A 21,563-nucleotide genomic window follows, 5' to 3' on the forward strand; every position below is an offset into this window, starting at 1 on the left:
AAAAAAGGAGGGGGTTACTCAATTCAACCGTATATATTTTTCTTTTTTTTATTGTGTTTGGGGATGACTTCGTCGTTTATGAACCGATTTTGATCATTCTTTTTTTTGTTAGAAAGGAGAGACCCCAAGTGTGGTGGTATCGCATAATAAGGGAACTAGGATCTGATGATGGAATCCCAGAGAAATCGAGGGAAACCCTCGAAAATCGTAGTGCGTTTGTTGATTTTTTTCGTCTACTTGCGTTGTATTACTTGTCGATGTAATTGAAGTCGGTTTTTTTTTCGTTTGCTAGCAAACGCAATCATATGTATGTGAATTACCACAAAATTTACGTTTTTATCTTTAAAGTCAACCTTTTCGTTACGCGTATTTAAGTTTACCAAGCTTCTTCCGCCTCATACTTTAGCTACAACCAACGCTAATTGGAAAGCAAAAAAACCTGTTTAGAACAGGCAGCTTGCATTATATTTTAAAAGTAAATATACTCTGTATGTGTATTTTAAATTAAGTATATATACGATATTTACTAGTCTCATATTTATATTTAAAATAGCTTCAATATAATAAGATTTGGCTATAGTTAATCAATCAGTCAGTCTGCAAAGATAACTGTATTTAAAGAACTTTTCGCCACATTAAAGGGGGTTGCTGAATCTTCTAGAGTAGAGCTTTTGCGGATTGGCGGTTAGTCAAACAAAAAGCAATATCAGTTGTCTGAATATTGGTATTTTACGAGTAAAAATTATTTAAATTCTACAGTTTAATACATTTTGTCATCAAGCTAGAACATTTTTTAAACATTAGAAACAAATTAACGAAACGTAAATAATTTATTTCAAGAAGTAACCCTAAAAACATGTCATACGTGTTTTCATAGTGAAACTCGATAGCTAGTGCAATTGAATTCCTTCTCCGCAGCGTAATCGCAAACCTTAAACAAGTTTATACAACGTGACAACTTTTATAAATTATTTTGTAATCACATAATTTGTAGACGCTAGTTTCAACTAATTAAAAAAAAAACAACTGGCAACAATTTTCTTTTAATGGTAAATTACCCATTAATTTCTTAATACGCTATGTTCCCAAAAATGCATTAAAATATAGAGTGTTCTTCTACAAATCGTAAGAAGTTTGTACCGCCAACTAAACTTACTCCTCTTAACATTAGATTATAGCGTCAGCGTAATATTCCTTGACGGGGTCAAAATGTAGTCATTATTTCGAAGTTTTTCTTTTATGCACATCGGCATTTCCATATTAAGCGTTGAGGGCTTTCATATTACAAGCCACTGTCTTCGTATTAACATCTGATAACCTGCAGTGGATCAGCGTGGTGAATTAAGCTGATCCTTCCCCTACATGGAGAAAGAGGCCTGTGTCCAGCAGTGGGATATTAGAGGCTGAATCGTATTAATATCCGATTAACAACTAAAAATGAATGTATTAAAACGCATCATGACGGCAGGTTAGCCCAGTTGTTACAGCAACTGACGATTACGGTTGAGGGTCGTGCATTTAATTCCTGCTTATTACAAACTAGCTTCGGCCCACGACTTCGTCCGCGTAGAATACTTAGTTACTTTGGGCCAATTGGGGAACCTCTTACAAGGAAAAAACCCGATTTTGAAACATTTTTCATTGGTGCTCCGCTCCTATTGGTTTTAGCGTGATGATATATGGCCTACAGTCTTCCTCGATAAATGGGCTATCTAAAACTAAAAGTAATTTACAAATCGGATCCGTAGTTCCTGAGATTAGCGCGTTCAAACAAACAAACTCTACAACTTTATAATATCAAAATTGTATAGATGATTATATAGTTCATACAAATGGTTGTCATGATCTGAGCGTTTGTGGTTGCAGTGTGTGTTTAAGGACCCTGAATACAAGATTTTATACTACTGAAAGTGCGCGCTGAATGTGATTCGTTTATTTATTTTATTGTAAAGTAAAACGGCAATGAGGCGGAGTATAAATTATTATTTCACCATTGTTTTGTTCGGAAAACTAAATTTATAAAAATAGAAAAACTGGTGAAAATGGGCTAGGATATTCTAGTGACTCTTTCCGAAGTAGACTTCGAACAATTTTATAACAATGCCCTATAACTTTTACGCTCGCTGCTCAGAGAGTTATGTGAAAATTTTTCACTTCTTCGAAATAACAAATAAAACGAAAATTTCTTTTACAACGTCTTCGTACAACTGTTACAGTTCTATGTCTTTGTAGTAACAAAAAGGCGGTAATGTATATATGACTTACATTTATAAACTGACCTAATAAAATTTCTTTTAAGATTTATTGGGCGTCTTGAAACATTGGCCATATATTTTTAACGAGCATTATACTCAATGGATATTACTTGAAAGAATACGTGGATTATATGAGAACAACTGGTTTCTTATGATTTTAGGTAAAAAACGTACATTTTTCGTATTAATACAATCTTTAGTCACAGCTGACTAACATGAAATTTGGAAATATTTGAAATTTTTCTATAAATATACCTATACAATTTTTTTTTTATGTCACTAGGTCGGCAAACAAGCATACGGCTCACCTGATGGTAAGCGATTACCGTAGCTTATAGACACCTGCAATACCAGAAGCTTCGCAAGCGCGTTGCCGACCCAATCCCCAATCCCCCCCAGGAGCTCTGGTCACCTTACTCACCAACAGGAACACAATACTGCTTGAAAACAGCATTATTTTGCTGTGATCTTCTGTAAGGTCGAGGTACTACCCCAGTCGGAATTATATACAAGTTATCACGCCATTGAACGCCCACATTTATTCCTTTTTTAATAATAATATTTTTGAATACTAATAATTTTATTTACTTAAATTTTTCTTACAAAAAGCCACTAGTGATTGGAGCCTCATTTAAGCATGTTGTTGCCTGTACCAGGAGACTTCGCTCTTCCATTAGCACAGTAGTAAAAAATAATCATAATAAAAAAAAACAACAGTATAGTAGATAGTAAAAAATAACAGAATTGGTTTTACAAAATAATGACAATTATGACAATCATTTTTGTTCTTTTGTTCTTATTTAAGTTGCCTAAATGTAGTGATGTGTCAGGTGAAGTGTGTGGTGTGAGTTGAGGTGGATGCATTATTATTACGAATATGTTATGCGTGTGTAGGATGTGTGTATTATGTATACGGGTATGATGTGTAGTGTAAATATTTTTGTTGCATAACAATCTGATTAAAAGATTCTGTTTCCTCATAACCGTATGGTGTCAACCATTCTTTAATTTTTTTCTTACACTCATATATCATGGGGTATACATTTAATATTTTATTTATTTTATTATACAAAAAGCATGAACGTGACTCATATTGAATGCTAGCAAATAAAGTTCTAGTTCCAAGGGTACGTTCTATTATATATTTATTAGTTTTGTAAAATGTAAGCATTTGCATTTGCAGGAAATCTTACCTTTCTTCCATTTTGGACATAACTTTAGGTACTCCAAAATCGAATATGGCATCAGCACTACTATCTGGGAACACACTGCGTTTGTCACGCGAGGTCTTCTCGGCACTAGCATCTGTCGTCGGTACTAATGAAGGTAAAGCTGTGAAAATATTATAAATTACTTTTCTTTCATACTTTGAAAGATCGAGAAGATTAGTCAGAAATAGTTCTTGAAATGTTTCTATATCGGACAAAATGTTGATAATAGTTAAGACTATTTTGCATGCAAGTCTCATGACGTTAACATATCCGAATAAAATAAAAAATAACAAAATAATTCGAATTTATACTTAAAATTATAAATTATAATTGTGTTTGCAGGCAAACTAAAAAAAACGACTTCGATTATATCGACAAGTAATACCTACGTTATATAGGTAGACGAAAAAATAGTCAAGAAAATACGCATTATCAAAGATTACTCCAAAAGTCGTAATCAGATCTCGATAAAATTTAAATGTGATCACATGATAAATATCAGTTTTCAATTAAATTAAAAATTATCAAAATCGGTACACCCAGTAAAAAGTTATGCGGATTTTTGAGTTTCCCTCGATTTCTCTGGGATTCCATTATCAGATCCTGGCTTCCTTATACACCAGGGATATCTCCTTTCCAACAAAAATGCGATTATAAAAATCGGTTCATAAACGAGGAAGTTATCCTCGAACATACACACACACACACACACATATATATATATATATATATATATATATATATATATACGGTCGAATTGAGTAACCTCCTTTTTTGAAATCGGTTAAAAAATAAAAAAAGGCAATTAAATCCAAGTAACAAACAATCATTAGCGTTCTCGGTAGCCTTCATTTTCATTCATTGAATGTAATGGTATACAATTACTGGTAAATGAGGAATCCACAATCAATGAAGTGGTAAAAACCCGTACCGCTTTCCGGTATCTCCGGGTTCTCGTTCAGTAGTCGTTTGATTTCTTTGATGTTAGACGCCAGCTCCGACTTGACTACTGCGACTGAATCCGTGAAGTCCTCGGGTTTCAGACGTACCATATTCGTCGTGCCAATCTGAGGAAACGTGATAAACACGAATAAAAATCTATCTATATATTTAATACGTGAAGCAAAAAATTTGTACCCTTTTTAACGAAAATTGCGCGGACAGAGGAGTATGAAATTTCGCACACTTATAGTTTATATAGTGCAGAATGCTAATATTTTTTTTTATTTATGCGTAATAAAGACATTAAATCATTAAAAAAACTTTAAGTTTTATATATATAGCCGTAAGTTTTTAAAAATAAATACATTCCGATCCGAACAGCGAAAGTGTTAATTCTCTCCAACTCCAAAAGAAGAAGTCTACAATTAGAATTGTTAGGGACAACCCAGTCTGTACCCAGATAAACCCGCGAGGTTTTCGTGGTACTTAAATTGCAAATTATAATGTATTTGTTATGTATTGGCCAATAAATTGAAAAAAAACAACACCCCTATATAATAAAACATAAAGTAGGTAAAGAGGCAAAATAACCTAATCTGATCTAACTACGATTCTGTAGGATTCATTCAGATTAATTACAAGGAAACTTGAAAAGTAAACACATAAACTGATTGAAATAACTCCGCTCTATTCCTGTGTAGAGCCGATTGGAATGGAACTTCACGCCACGCTTAATACTTTGTGAATAGTTATATACATGCGCAAAACTATTGTTTCAAACAAAAACACTACAACCTCAAGAATAGTTATACTTTTCTGGAACATTTTACATAGGTACATTAACGACTCACGAGTTAGAATTAGTAACATACACTCGTAGAGTCCAGATTTCGTTAGACCCTTTTCGTTAGGATATAACTATAAAATAAAACAAAAAAATGATAAACGCTAACTTAAAACATACCCTGATAAAACAACGGCGGTACTGCTTTAGTCGCCCCACATAAACCTTTTATCAAGCATAAATTGAATTCTTTATTAAATACACTAAGGTAACATTAGCTAGCACCTCAAAAAAATTTTTTATGTAAAACATTAAAGTCATGCGTTTAGTGATAAAAAGGTTGATACCTAAACCTTCTAACTAAGGTTTTTTTAGAGACTGGTACTTTATGGCACGGTTCCTATCTGTTTTATTTAAAAATCTTCATCAGAAGTTAAATAATTGCAGTAAAGATATCGAAGTTATAACTTTGAACAAGTTTGCAGAATGGCTGCAATCTTCAGCTGTAATACCTACTTATTATAATATAAGAGCTAGATATCTCTTTCGTCAACATTTGGCACACGTCTTACGTGTAGGTAGTAACTTAATAGTACCTACCTCAAAGTGACATTATCTTAATGGGACACTAATAGGTACTATTAATATCTGTAATGGTTCGCGATAAAAATATTTTTACGATAGAATAAAAGCAACGTATATCAACGTATAAAGGGTCTATATTTTTACTGCAATGGTATAAAATACACATTTTACTTTTTATTTACGTTTTATATAGTTATACCTAATATTTTCTATTTCAATTTTAATTTTTTTTTGACTCAAAATCAAATATAATATTTATGTTGTGTATAATAAGATACATTTAAAATAATAATAGTAGTAATACATAACTAATAGAAATCATTAACAAGTCTTCAGAATTGTTGGTATCAAGAACATTATATACATTTACTATTATTACAATTCATTAAATTTCTTTAATTTTTTTTTACACATTTAATATTATAATTTATCTTCCAATGTCGATTTTGATTTTTCGACAAACCTTGTTCGAAAGCTAATCTTTAGTCAATACGTTTTATTGATTTGAGAGACATTTTGTTTTTGGAATTTTCAACTGCATTTAATTTCAAAAAATGTATTCGTGTCAAAGCGATTCTTTCGGTACTGTATCAGATATCGTCGAATTGCTTCCGTGAAATTTAAAAAGCTTTTTTTCTGACAACAAAACAACCTCATTAATTAAGAAAAAAATACTGGGAAACGGCTTTGTTTCGGTTTTAGAGAAATCGTGTCTTACAAGATTTAGGTCAGTACGCTTGAATCGGCTCAGAAATATTTTCTCGGGTTTTACACCCAGCTAAGTGTGTATGACTACATTCTCTATCTACACATATATATTTTTTTACAGTTTTTGTGCGTTGCTTTTACGGTTGTTGCTTAATCTATTTACTGTTTTAAGTATCAAATTTTACTTAGCAGAAAATTTTATTTTAAATAGCATCGAAATATGGCATTGACATAATACTTTTACTTATATATTTTCCAGAAGTTTAAACGCGTGAAATAATCTCTGTTGATGATAGTTTACCTAATAATACGATTTGAAATCATTTAAAGTTTTAAACATTTATCGATATATTTTTAAGTTGATTTTCAATTATAATATTTATAATTATTTTGTTTTTGTTTGTCTGTTATCAGTTATAGCTAACTATTATGTTAATTTATCTAATTGATGAAGGAGGACAAAGTCACTCACCTTCTCTCTTCGACGATCATAGTCCGGATACCAATCACCACTTTCGGCGTCATCGTTACCGTCGTACATGTCTTCATCGTCAGCGAGTTGGGTGTCATCTTCTAGTACTGTGAGTCCGTGTAATTTCTCCAAAGGCCCAAAGCTCTGTTTATCTTTTTTTGTGTCTTTCGGTTCTTCTACTAAATTGTCTTGATCATCATCCGCGTATATCTGAACAAAAAACAACAACTGTTTTGTTAAATAATAATTAAAAATATCTTATACGCTAATAGATCAATTTTACAACAAACTTACTACACGTAGGTATATATTCCATATGTTTAGGTATTTTTCGATTACTAAAGATCTTTTTTGTTATTACAACTAATTTTATTATTTTTATTTATTTTTTTAGTTAGTTGCGGTGTATTTTTTAGTAAAAAGATTCATAAAACCATTATATGTATAACCCTTTTGTTAGAGAGTAACGAGACGAAATCAATTTCGTGTCGGATATTAACGAACCTGGATTATTTTCGGTAACCCTTTCACGTGGCAACTTTCATTTCACCTTGGCGTCACTTTCCTTTGATGGATTACGGGGTAAGCCATGCCTCATATGTGTATATGTGCAGGGTTTCATTAATATTTCGAAAACATTTAAATTTTAAATTAAATAAAGTTATTCGCAGAATATGTTTTATAGAAATTATGTAGTAATGTCTAAGAAAAAAGTATTTTGTTAGAGACCTGAGAGAAAAAGAGGTGTATTTTTATGAATGAAATTTGCTTGAAAGCGGGGATCTTTGCAATTTCTAGGTATTTTAACTTTTTCATACAAATCTGATTGGTATCATGTCCGACACTTAATCTAAGTGGTGGGCATAGCAATCACAAGGTATATCAAGAGGTAATAATTTTTTATGTTTAATTTCCACTTAAAAAATATAACAATGCTATAGGGCTATAACGATTTTATTTCATGATTTGTTGGTGTACCCCACATACACCATCGTTACTGAGACATAAATTTAAAAGGATGTAGGTATATGTATTTGTCTGCTTTTTTTAATACATTAAACATGAATACATGTTATTTATACCAGCTAAACGAAGCACGAAGCATTAAACGCTTAGCTCCAATAATAAAATAATCGCTTCATTTGATCGCTAATACAAGCAAGGGCGGTATTTGATGAGCTTGTAAGCGTATTTTATTAGTTTTATGATTGAAGAGAACATTTATAACTAACAGCTGCGTTATTTGAGGATTGATAACTTTAAAAATACTCGAGGCCGTAATCTTTTAGATAAACGTTCGTGTTTATATTTCGTATTTAATAAATCTTATGGATTCGTTGATTTATATGCTTATATCTTGTCACAATTAATAAAGACAAAGTATTAATACAAAGAACTGTATTAAGAAAGTTTACCAGAGTAAAAGCACTCTCATTCAGGAAATCAGTGCCAAGTTGCAACGTTAAGTGTAACTGTAAGGTGGCACTACGAGTAAGAGAAGGAGAAAGCAAATTTCTTATCTATTCTATTTGATACGATAGTAATATCGCACAAATTTATTCTCATTAAAACTGACATACAATAGCTCAGTGATTAAACAATAAGAGATCTATTTTAATATTATACATCTCTTAGTTAATCCTAGTCTAAACTATTTACTAAAGTATTAGTGTCAATTTAAAAATTCATTGTTACCTTGAGCTTTAAATAAGCCGTGTAATGTAATAAACATTCTATTTGACAATATTTCATTTCAAATAATGTTTAAACAGATAAAATTAAAATTTGAAATAACGGGTATTATTCATAACATTGCGTCGCCGCGTCAGCTCACCAACTTCGTAATTCAATTTGCAATCGTATAAAGCCGGGTGCAAAACTAAACATATAACTAGTTTATCTAACAATGCTTTAAACTAAGAACTAAATCCATTCGGCTTTCGCATACGTGTTTCGAATAATTGTGATAGAGTTCAAAGAGTTTTTATATAATAAAACAAATGTCGACTAGGCCGTTGGCGCAGTTTGTAGGGTGTATAGTCTGTGTAGTGTGCTTTCTGTTCCGCGGGTTGTGGTTTCGATTCCCACCTGAATCTGGGTGTAATATTTGTAAATATATATTTATATATGTATTTTTAAAAAATATTTAGCTATAAATTATCCGCCTGTTACCTGTAACACAAGTATTAAGTTGCTTACCTTCGGAACAGACGACTGTGTGTGAATTTTATAAGATTTATTTATATTTATTAATATTATTATTTAAAAAAATCAATACAAGCGTTCTTTAATTTCTGTTGTCTATTACTTTTGTTTTATTTATAGTATGATTGATCTATAATTTATTTCAAAATTAAAGTTTCTAATAAGGTAGATAATACATATAGGTATTTTACTAAATATCAAACTTTGATTATAAGGTTTCTTAGTACTACATTTGGTTGATTCGTTGTAAATTCTATATGTAACATATTCTTCTGTCTTACACCTACACAAAACGATAAACAATATTTCAAACTTCACATTAGCATATAAACTACCGAACTTATACGAAAACGTATTATATAATGACTCATAATAAATATTCCAAACTAACAGAAATCGTGTATTATTATTAAGTAGAAAGGAATTAATAATACTAAGGAAACTTCAGTTCAAATTAACAACAATAAATTATAAGTTTACTTCAAATGAAAAATATTTGTCGACGATATATACCTAAATACACTCGAAGTGAAATAAAAAATTATAAATCTTTTGTTAAAGTTTACAATCTAGAAACACATTTATAATAAAATTGCGTAATAAATGAAGAACTATAAATCTTAATTAGCAGTAAAAGTCGAATGGCTCGATCGATGTGCGGTTAAAAAGTTTGACCTTCAGTGACACAATCATTGTCACGATCCCTCTCTAGCGGTGATATTGATCGTCTGCTCCTTCAAACTTATGGCGAACCTCCGTTATCATTGAACTTTATAAAGTATAATAAACAATAACTAGCATTTACCATGATATTTCTCGAGTTGCTAAAATCTAGTTTTCCACTCGCAAAAGCCGTTTCTTATAGTTATTGACATTTTTTTATCTATTTACTTTAGTGTTAGACTAATACGTTTTGGTAAAATTATACGATGTTAACGACTTTAGCGGGTACACCCACGATAACTAAAGAAACTAGAAACATTGGTTGCCATTTTCGTTAGTTGCTATGAGTAGCAGGGAAATGTTTAATAGAAGTATATCTTAAGTAATTTATATATTTAATGCTAATTTTTTCAGACATTTTTTTATGTGTAGATATTGTTTTTAGGTTATTACATTTAGGCTACAATTATAAAGTTACTCTCAAAATAGAAGTAATACTCACAAAATATTATATCTAACATTAGATATGACTAATTTAAACGTCAGTTTTACAAACGTTATTACAACTCTTCACGCGACGACTTACCGAAATTAACATTTTGCGAGTCCCGATTCTATGACGACGTAGCGAGCGCCATGGTGACGGGACTACTCGTAATATTGGAAATCTCAAAATGAACCTCGTAATGCCTCATTTAAATGATAATATTATAGATTGAATGCTCAAAAACCTACGTTATTTTTAATAGGTAAAGGAATAAAACTATATATGAATAACACATATGATAGTTTAAAGTATTTTAGAATATTTTTTTTCATCGTGTAAAATATTTGCGAAATGTATAAAGATTAAGTCGGTGGTATCAGATAGAAATCCAACAATCCCATCTCCGGCAATGCGTTTGTTCCGACGCGCGACGTCTCAAGAATCCAATAAACTGGAGACCGGGGCTTAAGTATTTCTTATTTAAATATAGACTAGATATTTAATATTATATATTACTTTATTACCAAGTGCTAGTTCTTCTATTATGTTATGTTAATATAACGTCTTTAACGTTTTAGTACATTGCTTAATTATGTAAAATTATATTATAATTCAAACAATATTTATTTATGGTAGGTATATAAATCAAGAATGAATAGAAAAAATAATGGAATAATTTCCCACAAGTTTATTTATAATCTAATATTATATTTGAGTATATCTATACAAATAAATAAAATTGGAGTGTCTGTTTGTAGGTAATATTAAAATAACCGCTTGTAAAAGTATATATGTAAAGCATTTTTATTGTGAAACTAGCTGACCCCGCAAACTTTGTTTTGCCATATATGTTATAAAGCCCCTTAATCCCCCCCCCCACTCCCCTTATAACTTAGGGGTATGAAAAATAGATGTTGTTCGATTCTCAGACCTACCCAATAATATGCACACAAAATTTCATGAGAATCGGTCAAGCCGTTTCGGAGGAGTTTAACTACAGACACCGCGACACGAGAATTTTATATATTAGATTATATATAGATATAGTAATCAGTAAAATACCTAATAAACTAGCGTCAACAAAAAACTGTTCATTCAAAATCTACTGAAATTATAATTTCAAATGACTTCACAGCTCGAGGGATTTAGGGCGATTAAGTTTATGCCCGTCAACAATTGGTTGCTCAAATTGGTTATGACTCGTCGCGTGCCTCCCTACCCTATTTCAACGTTATATTTATCCTGGCTATGTTATTATTATTATTCGTTTAACTTGTAGTTATAAATAAATGGAATTAAAAGAAACCTAATTGAATAAGTATTGCAAACATTTGATTCGTTGCTAATAAATGAATTTACCGAATAATACATAATTTGGTCAATTTATTCACTAGTAACCGCGTTGTGTAGTTTTTGTAAGAAATCTGAAAAAAAATTGGGACATAAACATTTAATTAATAGAAAAAAAACATTATTTTATTAAAGATGTAATAAAATTGTCTATGATAATGTTAAATTATTATATTTCAGTTGTGCTTAGTCTATAATAAATATTTATCAATATAACAAATACATTAGTATTTTTAAGGCCATGATTGATAAATATTTTTACACTCGGGAGCTACGTGTCAGAGATGGAATGCGTTTTTAAACGTTTTAACACGCCCATATATCTTATCGAAACGTATTGAACACATTCATTTTCGAGAGCTTGCAGTCAAATATTGAAACCGTAATATTTAGTGATTAACATTCAACAAATATTTTCAAGTACCATAAACTGATCACTTTATTTTAATTTCAAAGTACGAATTTAATGGAACATCAATAAAATAATCAAATAATTGTGTTTGCTCACAAACGAAAAAAAAACCACTTCAATTTCATCGACGAGTCATACAACGTAGATCGACGAAAAAATAGTCAAGTAACTACGCGTCATCAAAGATTACTCAAAAAATAGTTATCAGATCTCGATAAAATTTATATGTGACTACATGATAAACATCAGCTTTCGATTAAATTAAAAATTATCAAAATCGGTACACCCAGTAAAAAGTTATGAGTGAGGATTTTCGAGAGTTTCCCTCGATTTCTCTGGGATCCTATCGTCAGATCCTGGTTTCCTTATTATGGTACCAAACTAGGGATATCCCCTTTCCAACAAAAAAAGAATTATCAAAATCGGTACATCCAGTAGAAAATTATGCGGTATAATACAACGTAGGTCGACGAAAAAAGCGTCAAGTAAAAACGAATGATTAGATATAACTCGAAAAGTAGTTGTTAGATCTCAAATAAATTTAAATGTGACCAATTGACACACACCACCTTTCGATTTAAAAAAAAATTGTCGAAATCGGTCCACCCGGTCAAAAGTTCTGATGTAACACACATTAAAAAAAAATACAGTCGAATTGAGAACCTCCTCCTTTTTTGGAAGTCGGTTAATAAAATAGCAATTCTAAAATGTGAGGAGAGGATTGAAGACAAATAACACATGTGGCAGTAAAATCGGAACAACAGTAAATAGGATTAGATTCGAAGTGTACAGTGATAGGATTAGGATATATAAATTTTTGATGTAAGAATAATTATGGCTCTTATTGGTACATCTCAATGCAACCAGAGCGTGAATTTTCCCGGCTGGCATCGCGTCAACGGTTATTAAGAACGGGCGTTGGTTCTTTGTTTTTCGAGATCATTGAACTTGTATCAAAACAATTCTTTAATACAAAAACATATCGCGGGCGTGACCTGCTTATTATTATTTCTCATAAACGTTTTCAAATTTGGTGTCGTGTTCCCGTTGGCGAAAATAAAACGAATTTTAGGCACGATGAAGAGTAGCGGTAATGGAACGGGTAAGTGGATCAAGCTTCATTTCCTTGCTGTCCGCCTGACCTGCTAGCAAAATGGCGGACTGTCACATCATTCAATTGTAGCTGCATCTCTTTCGAATTGGATGTCAATTGGAAAATAGCTCTAATATTTCTCATCGATTTACGCTTAGTTTACATTGCCTCCGAGCTTCGCGTCGTCACTGCGTGGCGTGGGGTCTCATTCGCGATGTGGTGTTGTCTTTGTATACTGTTATAATATATCATATGGATTAGAATAGAATAGAATAAACTCGACGCTACTTTTATCACGAGAATTTTTAGGTTTGGTTTCATCACGAGAATATCACGAGAATTTCTGGTTTCCTTCTCATGGTACCAAACTAGGGATATCCCCTTTCATCTAAAAAAAGAATTATCGAATTATAAACTTCCTCCTTTTTTTGAAGTCGGTTAAAAATATGTAGGGTATTAAAAAAAACATTCAAGGCCTGTACAATTTGTAATATTTCGACAATGTGAAAATAAATATTAATTTGTCCCTCTATGAAGTCGTCTAAAACTAAAATCGAGATTTGCGTAAATTTTTATTGGGTAAGTTCAAAAACATCTACAAATCAATAAATATTTCAGAAATAGATATGTAGATATCATTTTCATCCCCGTGCGCGACCTTGGACTCTCGCCCACACCTGTGACGCATGCTCAAAAAATTGCCTAGGTAACCTATATATCCTACAGTTCTACATAATACCTGTGACTTGATAGAACGCTTCAAAGCGCCTCCGGACCATATAAAATAGATGCACGTAGAATTTATATATATATATTATGTATGTACATTGGATGATATCGTTGTGGATCTAATGTTTATTATCATGTATAAAAAAGTAATAGTTAATACTGCTGTAAACTATAAATTAATTCGACTTTTTTTATAAAAATTTGTAATATTCTGTAAAAGGTAACTACGGAGTGGAAAATTATGAAAATTTCGCTGAAAATATGAAAATTCCAGAAAAAAAAACCTTTTTTAAAAATAACGTTAATGACAGTTCCTAAAATAGTCAACGTCTGTCGGTCAGCTAATTAAAAATGGGCTAGGAAATATTTTTCACGTGGGACGTGATCTATAACACCCACAGAACCCTCTATTTGAAGGAACGCAGTTAGGAGTCGAACACCTATATAATTACGTATAATGTATATTTAAAAGAGGTTATATCTATCTTATTCTTCTCATCTCATTTTATGTGTCCTGAAATATAAAGTAGTGGCCAGTTTTAGGAACGTTTGTCAACTATTTTGAATTTATAACGATGTTGTTACATACTATTTGGCTTTGATTCTTGTTTTCGTTATCATAACGCTGTTATAGTGAAGAATACACTTTTGAAATTGCCGTAAAATTTTAGCGATACCTTAAACTTGATGACTTGCTTAGATTTACACATTTTAACGTTTTTGTTTATTACTTGGCTCAGATAAAATGTAGACGACGCGTTGGCGCAACGGTCACAGCACTGGTTTGTGTCTGTTGCGCTGGCGGTTGCGGGCTCGATGCCCGCACATGACAAACATTTGTATTGGTAGTATTGAAATAATTGGAAATCTTATATATAAAATTCTCGTGTCGCGGTGCTAGTTGCCAAACTACTCCGAAACGGTGGGACCGATTTTTATGAAATTTTGTATGCATATCGGGATATTAAGGTGGCTAATAATATATGGCAAGTTAACGTTTGCTGGATGTATCTAGATAGCAAAAAAGCGAGCGGCCCACCTGACGGTAAGTGATTACGACGAACGACGTAGCTTATAGACGCGTGCAACACGACCCCATCCCCAGTTCCCCCCAGTTTTATTATAAAGTCATTAAAATAATGTGAATAACAAACATGTTTTTATAAAACTATATTATTAACTTCTCTAGGTTATATCTTCATTATATCTGGGCCAGAGCCAATTCGATACGAAATTTTAAAAAAACATTCGTAAGAAAAGGTGGCAGTTTGCCAGTAAACATATTTATTTACCTTCGTATAATATCAATACAATTTCCAACGTAACTAATTATTTCCAATACACGTAATCTGCTTCTGGTAGATGAAAACGCGCATCTTATTTTGTTAAAAATAGATTTATGTACCTATTTATTTTTATTCACTCTCATGTTATCCAACAAGAACAACTGCCTTTATAATTTCAAGAACATACTGAAAAAAGGGTATCTAAAACCGCATAATAAGGCAGCAAATGAATATCTATACCGATAGATATATTTATCCAGGCAAATCATTTGCTTATGACCCGAATTGAGTATTTCATTTGCAACAAGGGATTTATTTCTGAAATATCGGTCTTCGTGTAGCGAAATCAGCTTAAGATTACTTTTCCAAATATATGAAAGTTACGTTAGAATGTCTGCACTCGGGACACGCAGTCGAGGTGATTCGCAAATATGCATCTTTTATTAAGTTCACCCCGGAGCCTGTCTCCTGAATAATAATAATTAACTTTAGAGATATGCCTTTTGACTTGATTTAGCTCTTCTAACTAGTTCCTAAAACGTACGTTTTTTTAAAATCATTAGCCAATCCGGTGAATTCTACCGACCGACCTATTTCTGTTTTGTCGTGAATATATCGATTATATTTATTAATTTTACACTTTATCCAAAACGAACTCAGAATGAACAAAAATGAATTATCCAATTTGGTGAAGCCGTTTCGAAATTAAGGCGCGTACATACATTTAGGGGATTAAGTTTTATTTATATAGATAGATCCTTTCGAGGGGGATAGAAGTTTTATCATAGTTATATAGCTTTACTGCAGATTTGAGTAGATATGTATACGAAATATTTAATTTAATTTTTTTCCTTGTGGTTTTCTTTCGCCGTAATTTAAAAATAGTAAACCATGTCTGGATTTAAGCCACGTTTCAATTAAGATCAATGTGTTTGATCCTCTGGATTACATCAGTATGTCAATACGTCAGTTGCAAAAATAAAAGCAAACAAAAAATTAATAAATTGTTTTTATTAATATATTTCGACGTCAAACTTTGTTTTTACTTTCAAAAAATAAATAAATATACTTAACAGACCTATGCAACTTTCTGCTCCTAAATCAGGCAAAAAGCCTTTATAGTCGTATAACAGTCGAATGACATGACTCGTGTTATAATAAAGGTACATTTATAAACATAGGTAACACTTATACATATTAAACATAGACTCCAGGCGTGAATCTAACCCTGAACCTTGTAACACTGTAATATGTTATGTAAAAATACAGAACCTAATATTTAAATTTTTATTTTTATACACATGAACAAAATTGAAAAAGATACGCAAACGATTACCTTTCGAGAGATTGGATTACGAGATATACGCTTTGATATCGCTGAAATGGTTCAATTAAACCGTACGTGTTTATATAACACGAGAATTTAAATGTTTAGTGATCAAAAAAAAATTTTTTTATAAGCTTGCGTGAAATTAAATAGATATAAAAAATAAACCTATAGGGGTATATAGATTAACCCTAGTGGGTCTCAAGCATTAAAAGACAGTATTTGACTTCAAATACGGGCTAGCACAGGTTAATTTTTAAGAGCATTTTTTTAATCAAGTGGTTATGTGAATAAACACCCTATAAGAACATCTGCATCCATAACAATAAGTCTTTTATGACAAATTTTGAAACATTTATCTGTAATACTAGCTGACCCGGCAATCGTTGTCTTGCCGCTAAACGCTATTAAAATTAGGGGTTAATGGTAGAGGGTTGAAAATTTAGGGTTGTATGTATTTTTTAATGTTGTATCATAAAAAAATAGAAATTAAAAATATTATCTAAAAAAAAAAAAAAAAATTAGGGGTGGACTACCCCTAACATTTAGGGGGATGAAAAATAGATGTTGGCCGATTCTCATAGATACCGGATAAGCACAAAAAATTTCATCAAAATCGATCAAGCCGTTTCGGAGGAGTATGGCAACGAAAACTGTGACACGAGAATTTTGTATATTAGATCTGTAAAGCAGCGTGATGAATTAATCTTCACTCCATTACCCTTAATGATATGGTTATGATACTTAAATGATAGTACGGTCATCCATTTTACAAATACAATATTTGTATTTAGAAACAAACGACATTGCTTAAACATATAAAATGGATAGAAAATGGCTAAATACTTTCAACTATATTTGCAATACCTGTGCGAATAATTCGCACTAAATAAGTAAAATATTTACCGACCGTCCATCGTGTTGATGTTGTTTCAAAATTAAAGCCGTCATATATATAATTTTAATGATTAATTAATTTACAAAAATAAAAGCAATAATATTTTTTTGTGGTGGATATCGGTAGAGCAAGCAATTATCTATAAAATGATATATAAGTTATGTGGAGTAATTATGAGGTTTTTTTTTCTAAAAAGGCAAACACCTTAAACCTAGCTTTACCCGTGCATACTCAACTCATTAAAATAAGTTACTGTACATTGTGATACTCTACTAAAGCCATTATACATTTATAAAAAACTAAATTCTAAACTTCTGTGTCAATATACAAAATTGTGATAAAAATAAAGATATGTATTAGTAAAGATAAAATAAAAAAATTCTAATAAAAAAGAACAAAAGTAATGAAATAAAATTAAAAATTACAATAATTTGGATACGCACATGCATATATATAACGCTCAAAAACATTACCATTCGAGACTTAGGCTAATATTATTTGATATTATTTTAACAAACGTTAAAATAATATCAAACACTTTATGTGGTGAAGTCAGAATAAATAAATGGACGTTAGTAAAATAATATCAAATTCCATTATTCATAAGTCAAATATTCACACAGTTTGAATATAAATATTTTTAATAACGCCTTGTAATTAATTATACAAATTGATTTTTATCATTTTACTGTGTTTACATTAATTACATTAATTATAATTAAACTATATTAATAAAAACTATTTGCCGAAATGCATGTATGCGCATAACTTCCTAACCACTCACTTCAGCCTATCTCAGTCCACTGCTGGACATAGGCCTCTCCAAATTCGCGTCAGACATCCCGGTTCTCCGCAACCCTCATCTAGGCACCAGCATCTTAGGTAGATCGTCGGTCCAGCGGGTCGGAGGACGTCCCACAGTGCGTTTGCCAAGACGCGGTCTCCACTCCAGGAAACGTCTGCTGCAACGGCCACCGGTCCTCTGACACAGGTGACCAGCCCACTGCCACTTCAACTTGTTGATTCAGTGGTGTCTCATAGCTTCCTAATGACTGTATCAAATTGCATAATAATTTTTTTGTGTTAATTATTGTCACAACTTTATTGTATGTTGATAAAGTTTGTGTGGTATACAATTTTAGAAAAATCGATATATACCAATATATATATATATATATATATATATATATATATATATATATATATATATATATATATATATATATTGCAGTACTAAGTTTTCGGGTCGGCTAGGTATATAAATAGCATAATTATATTTTTATTATGATTCAACACAAGAGCAATGAATTTATTCATTTTCTAAAGCTGTGACGTTTCTAATGAACTCATAAACCGCAAAATTGCAAAACTTTGATATAATTACAGTAAATAATACTTGTTTATAACAAAAACCGTTTTTAACAGTTTTTCAAATGGCTGTAAAATGTGAATCAATTCTTGATTCTCCATAATTAATTACCTCAAATGTACACACGACCGATTCTAAGTCTATTTACTTTTAAAACTTAAATTGACAAGGATGACGTCAGATGAACACAAAAAAATGTTGTTTGCTTTTTACAGCACTAACGCCGAGTTGCACGAAAAGAAATTAAAATTTAAGTAGTGATTAAACTAATTTAATCGCAAGAATTGTATGAAATTGTTGTGATTAAATTAGTTTAATCTCTATTTAAATTTTAATTTTGTTTCGTGCAACTCGGTGTAAAACAAGTAAATCGAAATGGTTATTTTTGTATGTTGGACAAATAATAATTGGAAAAAATGAGAATTTAGTTATTACGGCGGAACCTGGAAATCGTTCCTTTATAAGTAGCTACTAAAGTATTATCCTTATAAACGAAGTATTATTTTTTCTCAAACTGAGAAATATAAACAAGTAGACATAATTTATAGCAATATTTTATTTATATACATATGCTATTTAATAACTTTTTCGTTCCTGATAAAAGTAATAGAGAATCTACAAAATACCAATAATATATAAATGTAAGTATGTTATGCATAGGTATATAAAATTCATTAGGGGAGAGCGTTCTACAAGCGCTTCCATTGGGTAAGAATGTTTATCGAAGTATCGCGTGCTCAAAAAGAGCAGGTCAAAGATTTTTCTTTACTTTTCATTTCATACGTTAGATGGAAGGTTCTGGTTCTGATTGACGGAGTGTACAAATACACATATGCATTTTATATGACGTCTGGTTTGTGCAGCGCTTTTAATTTTTTACTTCATTGCATCATCTAGCAAATATCTCGCTTGCGTACATATAATTTTCATTTATCTTGCTTGTGTTATTAAAAACTTATTAAATATATTATATATTTTACTTAACACTTATTCTATTATTAGCCGAATTAAATTCAAATCTTGTAAAAATAAGTAAAACAAAAAATTTTATACCTAGAATAATAAATAAATAAAACCTGTCTGTTGTTCAACAATCTCCAATAACAACGTATTAAGATCTAAGAGCGAACACACACACACATCAAAGGCGAGATAGATAATGTTTTAATAAGCGTTCAACTAAATATAAACTTAATATAGTTTTAATTGGTCGTATTATTAAGCGTATCCTGCAAGAGACGGTCGCTCTGCGGTATTATGACACAAGCGACGTGAGTACGCAAAATCGTGTTAACCCACATATTCGACTGAAATAGACCTGCGAAATATTTACCTTCGAATGTTCGCGTTTGGCATCCGAGTCGACAGCTATGCAATTCGCAAGGGTTCTATTTTTGGTAATGCCTCAAACACCAATACGGGAAACTTGTTGCAAAGTTATTACGTACATATTATTAACCTTGCATAATTATGTTTGCTCGCAAACAAAAAAAACTGACTTCAATTACTTCGAAAGTAATACAACGTAAAAGATTACTCAAAAGTCCTAATCCGATCTCGTCCAAATTTAAGTGAGACCACATAATAAGCATCATCTTTAAAAAAATCTAAAAATATAAAGCATACATACTTGTACACACACGTATGTGTATGAATAAGTAGCAAATGAAGCATTAGTAGAACTATAAATAAATGCTAGTAGCTATTGACAATTAGTAAAGAGCATCTGTAATAGAAATCAATCAATCCATAATTTACGGCTTCCATCAATTAAAGACTGATTGATTAACTCTGTCTTAAGTACTTCACGCTATAAACTTGTGGTTTATTATTTCAAAGGTCGAACTGAATTGTTATGTAACAATCATCCAATATGTTATTTTTTATATTAATTTAATAAAGCGATACGATAATAAGAAAGTATGAAATACATTATTATTTCGTCATTTCTCTGGTTTAGAAAATAAAAAGTGACTATATACTACGTACTATGTGCTATTACGTACAGAAGTTTTCGTAACTATAAATACATGTCTTACCTAAATAATCTAAACAGATAGGCTTTGGACTACAGTTCAAGTTAAAAGGAATTAAGGTTATTTAAAACGCATACATCGGGTAAACAGTTTTATGTATTTCAATACGAGTTCGTACGTATATACATAGGTAATTATAGTAAAAATTTGTAGTTTCTGAATTACGAGATTTAAACAGTTTCTATATATATAATATTAATAGTGCCAGGAACGGATGCTAAATGTCGTAAAACATTCGCAATTATATGAATCGTCACCTTGAACTACCAACATTTAATATTTTTGTAAAGGAAATCCGTTGACTAATTTATTTTATTACATAAACTTGAGAAAAATTGCGTGTAAAATGTTTCCAATCAAATATTTAAAAAAAAAATACTTAGAAATGATTAAGCAAATTACTTTTCTCATTATTTTATTTATTTCTATTAATCCTCAAGTTGATGCAAATCTATATTAATACTAGCTGACTTGGCGAACGTACCGCCATTTATATATATATATATATATATATATATACATATATATATATATCGCGGTCATTAATCAAAGTAAAATATAGCCTATGTTTTAAGTTGACTTGTAGCTTTACATATCTGTACGAAATTTTATTAAAATCGGTCCAGTAGTTTCGGAGATTAGCGCGGACGAACATGGTGACACGAGATTTTTATATAGGTCGGATATTGCAAACGTTTTTTCATTGTTGTGGATTACAATGTCAAATTTAACGTTACACATTTTTATGATC

General features: G+C 31.1%; 1 protein-coding gene across 1 annotated transcript in view; it reads right to left on the reverse strand.

Annotated features, from left to right (window-relative positions):
- LOC123657816 (protein eiger) overlaps positions 1 to 21,563 on the reverse strand; it is a 52,062-nt gene that overhangs the window by 12,693 nt on the left and 17,806 nt on the right. The window contains exons 2-4 of the mRNA XM_045593328.1: positions 6,958 to 7,167; positions 4,398 to 4,533; positions 3,449 to 3,587 (exon numbers count right to left, since the gene is read on the reverse strand). Coding sequence (XP_045449284.1) covers positions 3,449 to 3,587; positions 4,398 to 4,533; positions 6,958 to 7,167 — 485 coding nt within the window. The remainder of the gene's footprint in view (positions 1 to 3,448; positions 3,588 to 4,397; positions 4,534 to 6,957; positions 7,168 to 21,563) is intronic.

The sequence above is a fragment of the Melitaea cinxia genome, chromosome 1 (genome assembly GCF_905220565.1).
Source record: "Melitaea cinxia chromosome 1, ilMelCinx1.1, whole genome shotgun sequence".
Lineage (NCBI taxonomy): Eukaryota > Metazoa > Arthropoda > Insecta > Lepidoptera > Nymphalidae > Melitaea > Melitaea cinxia.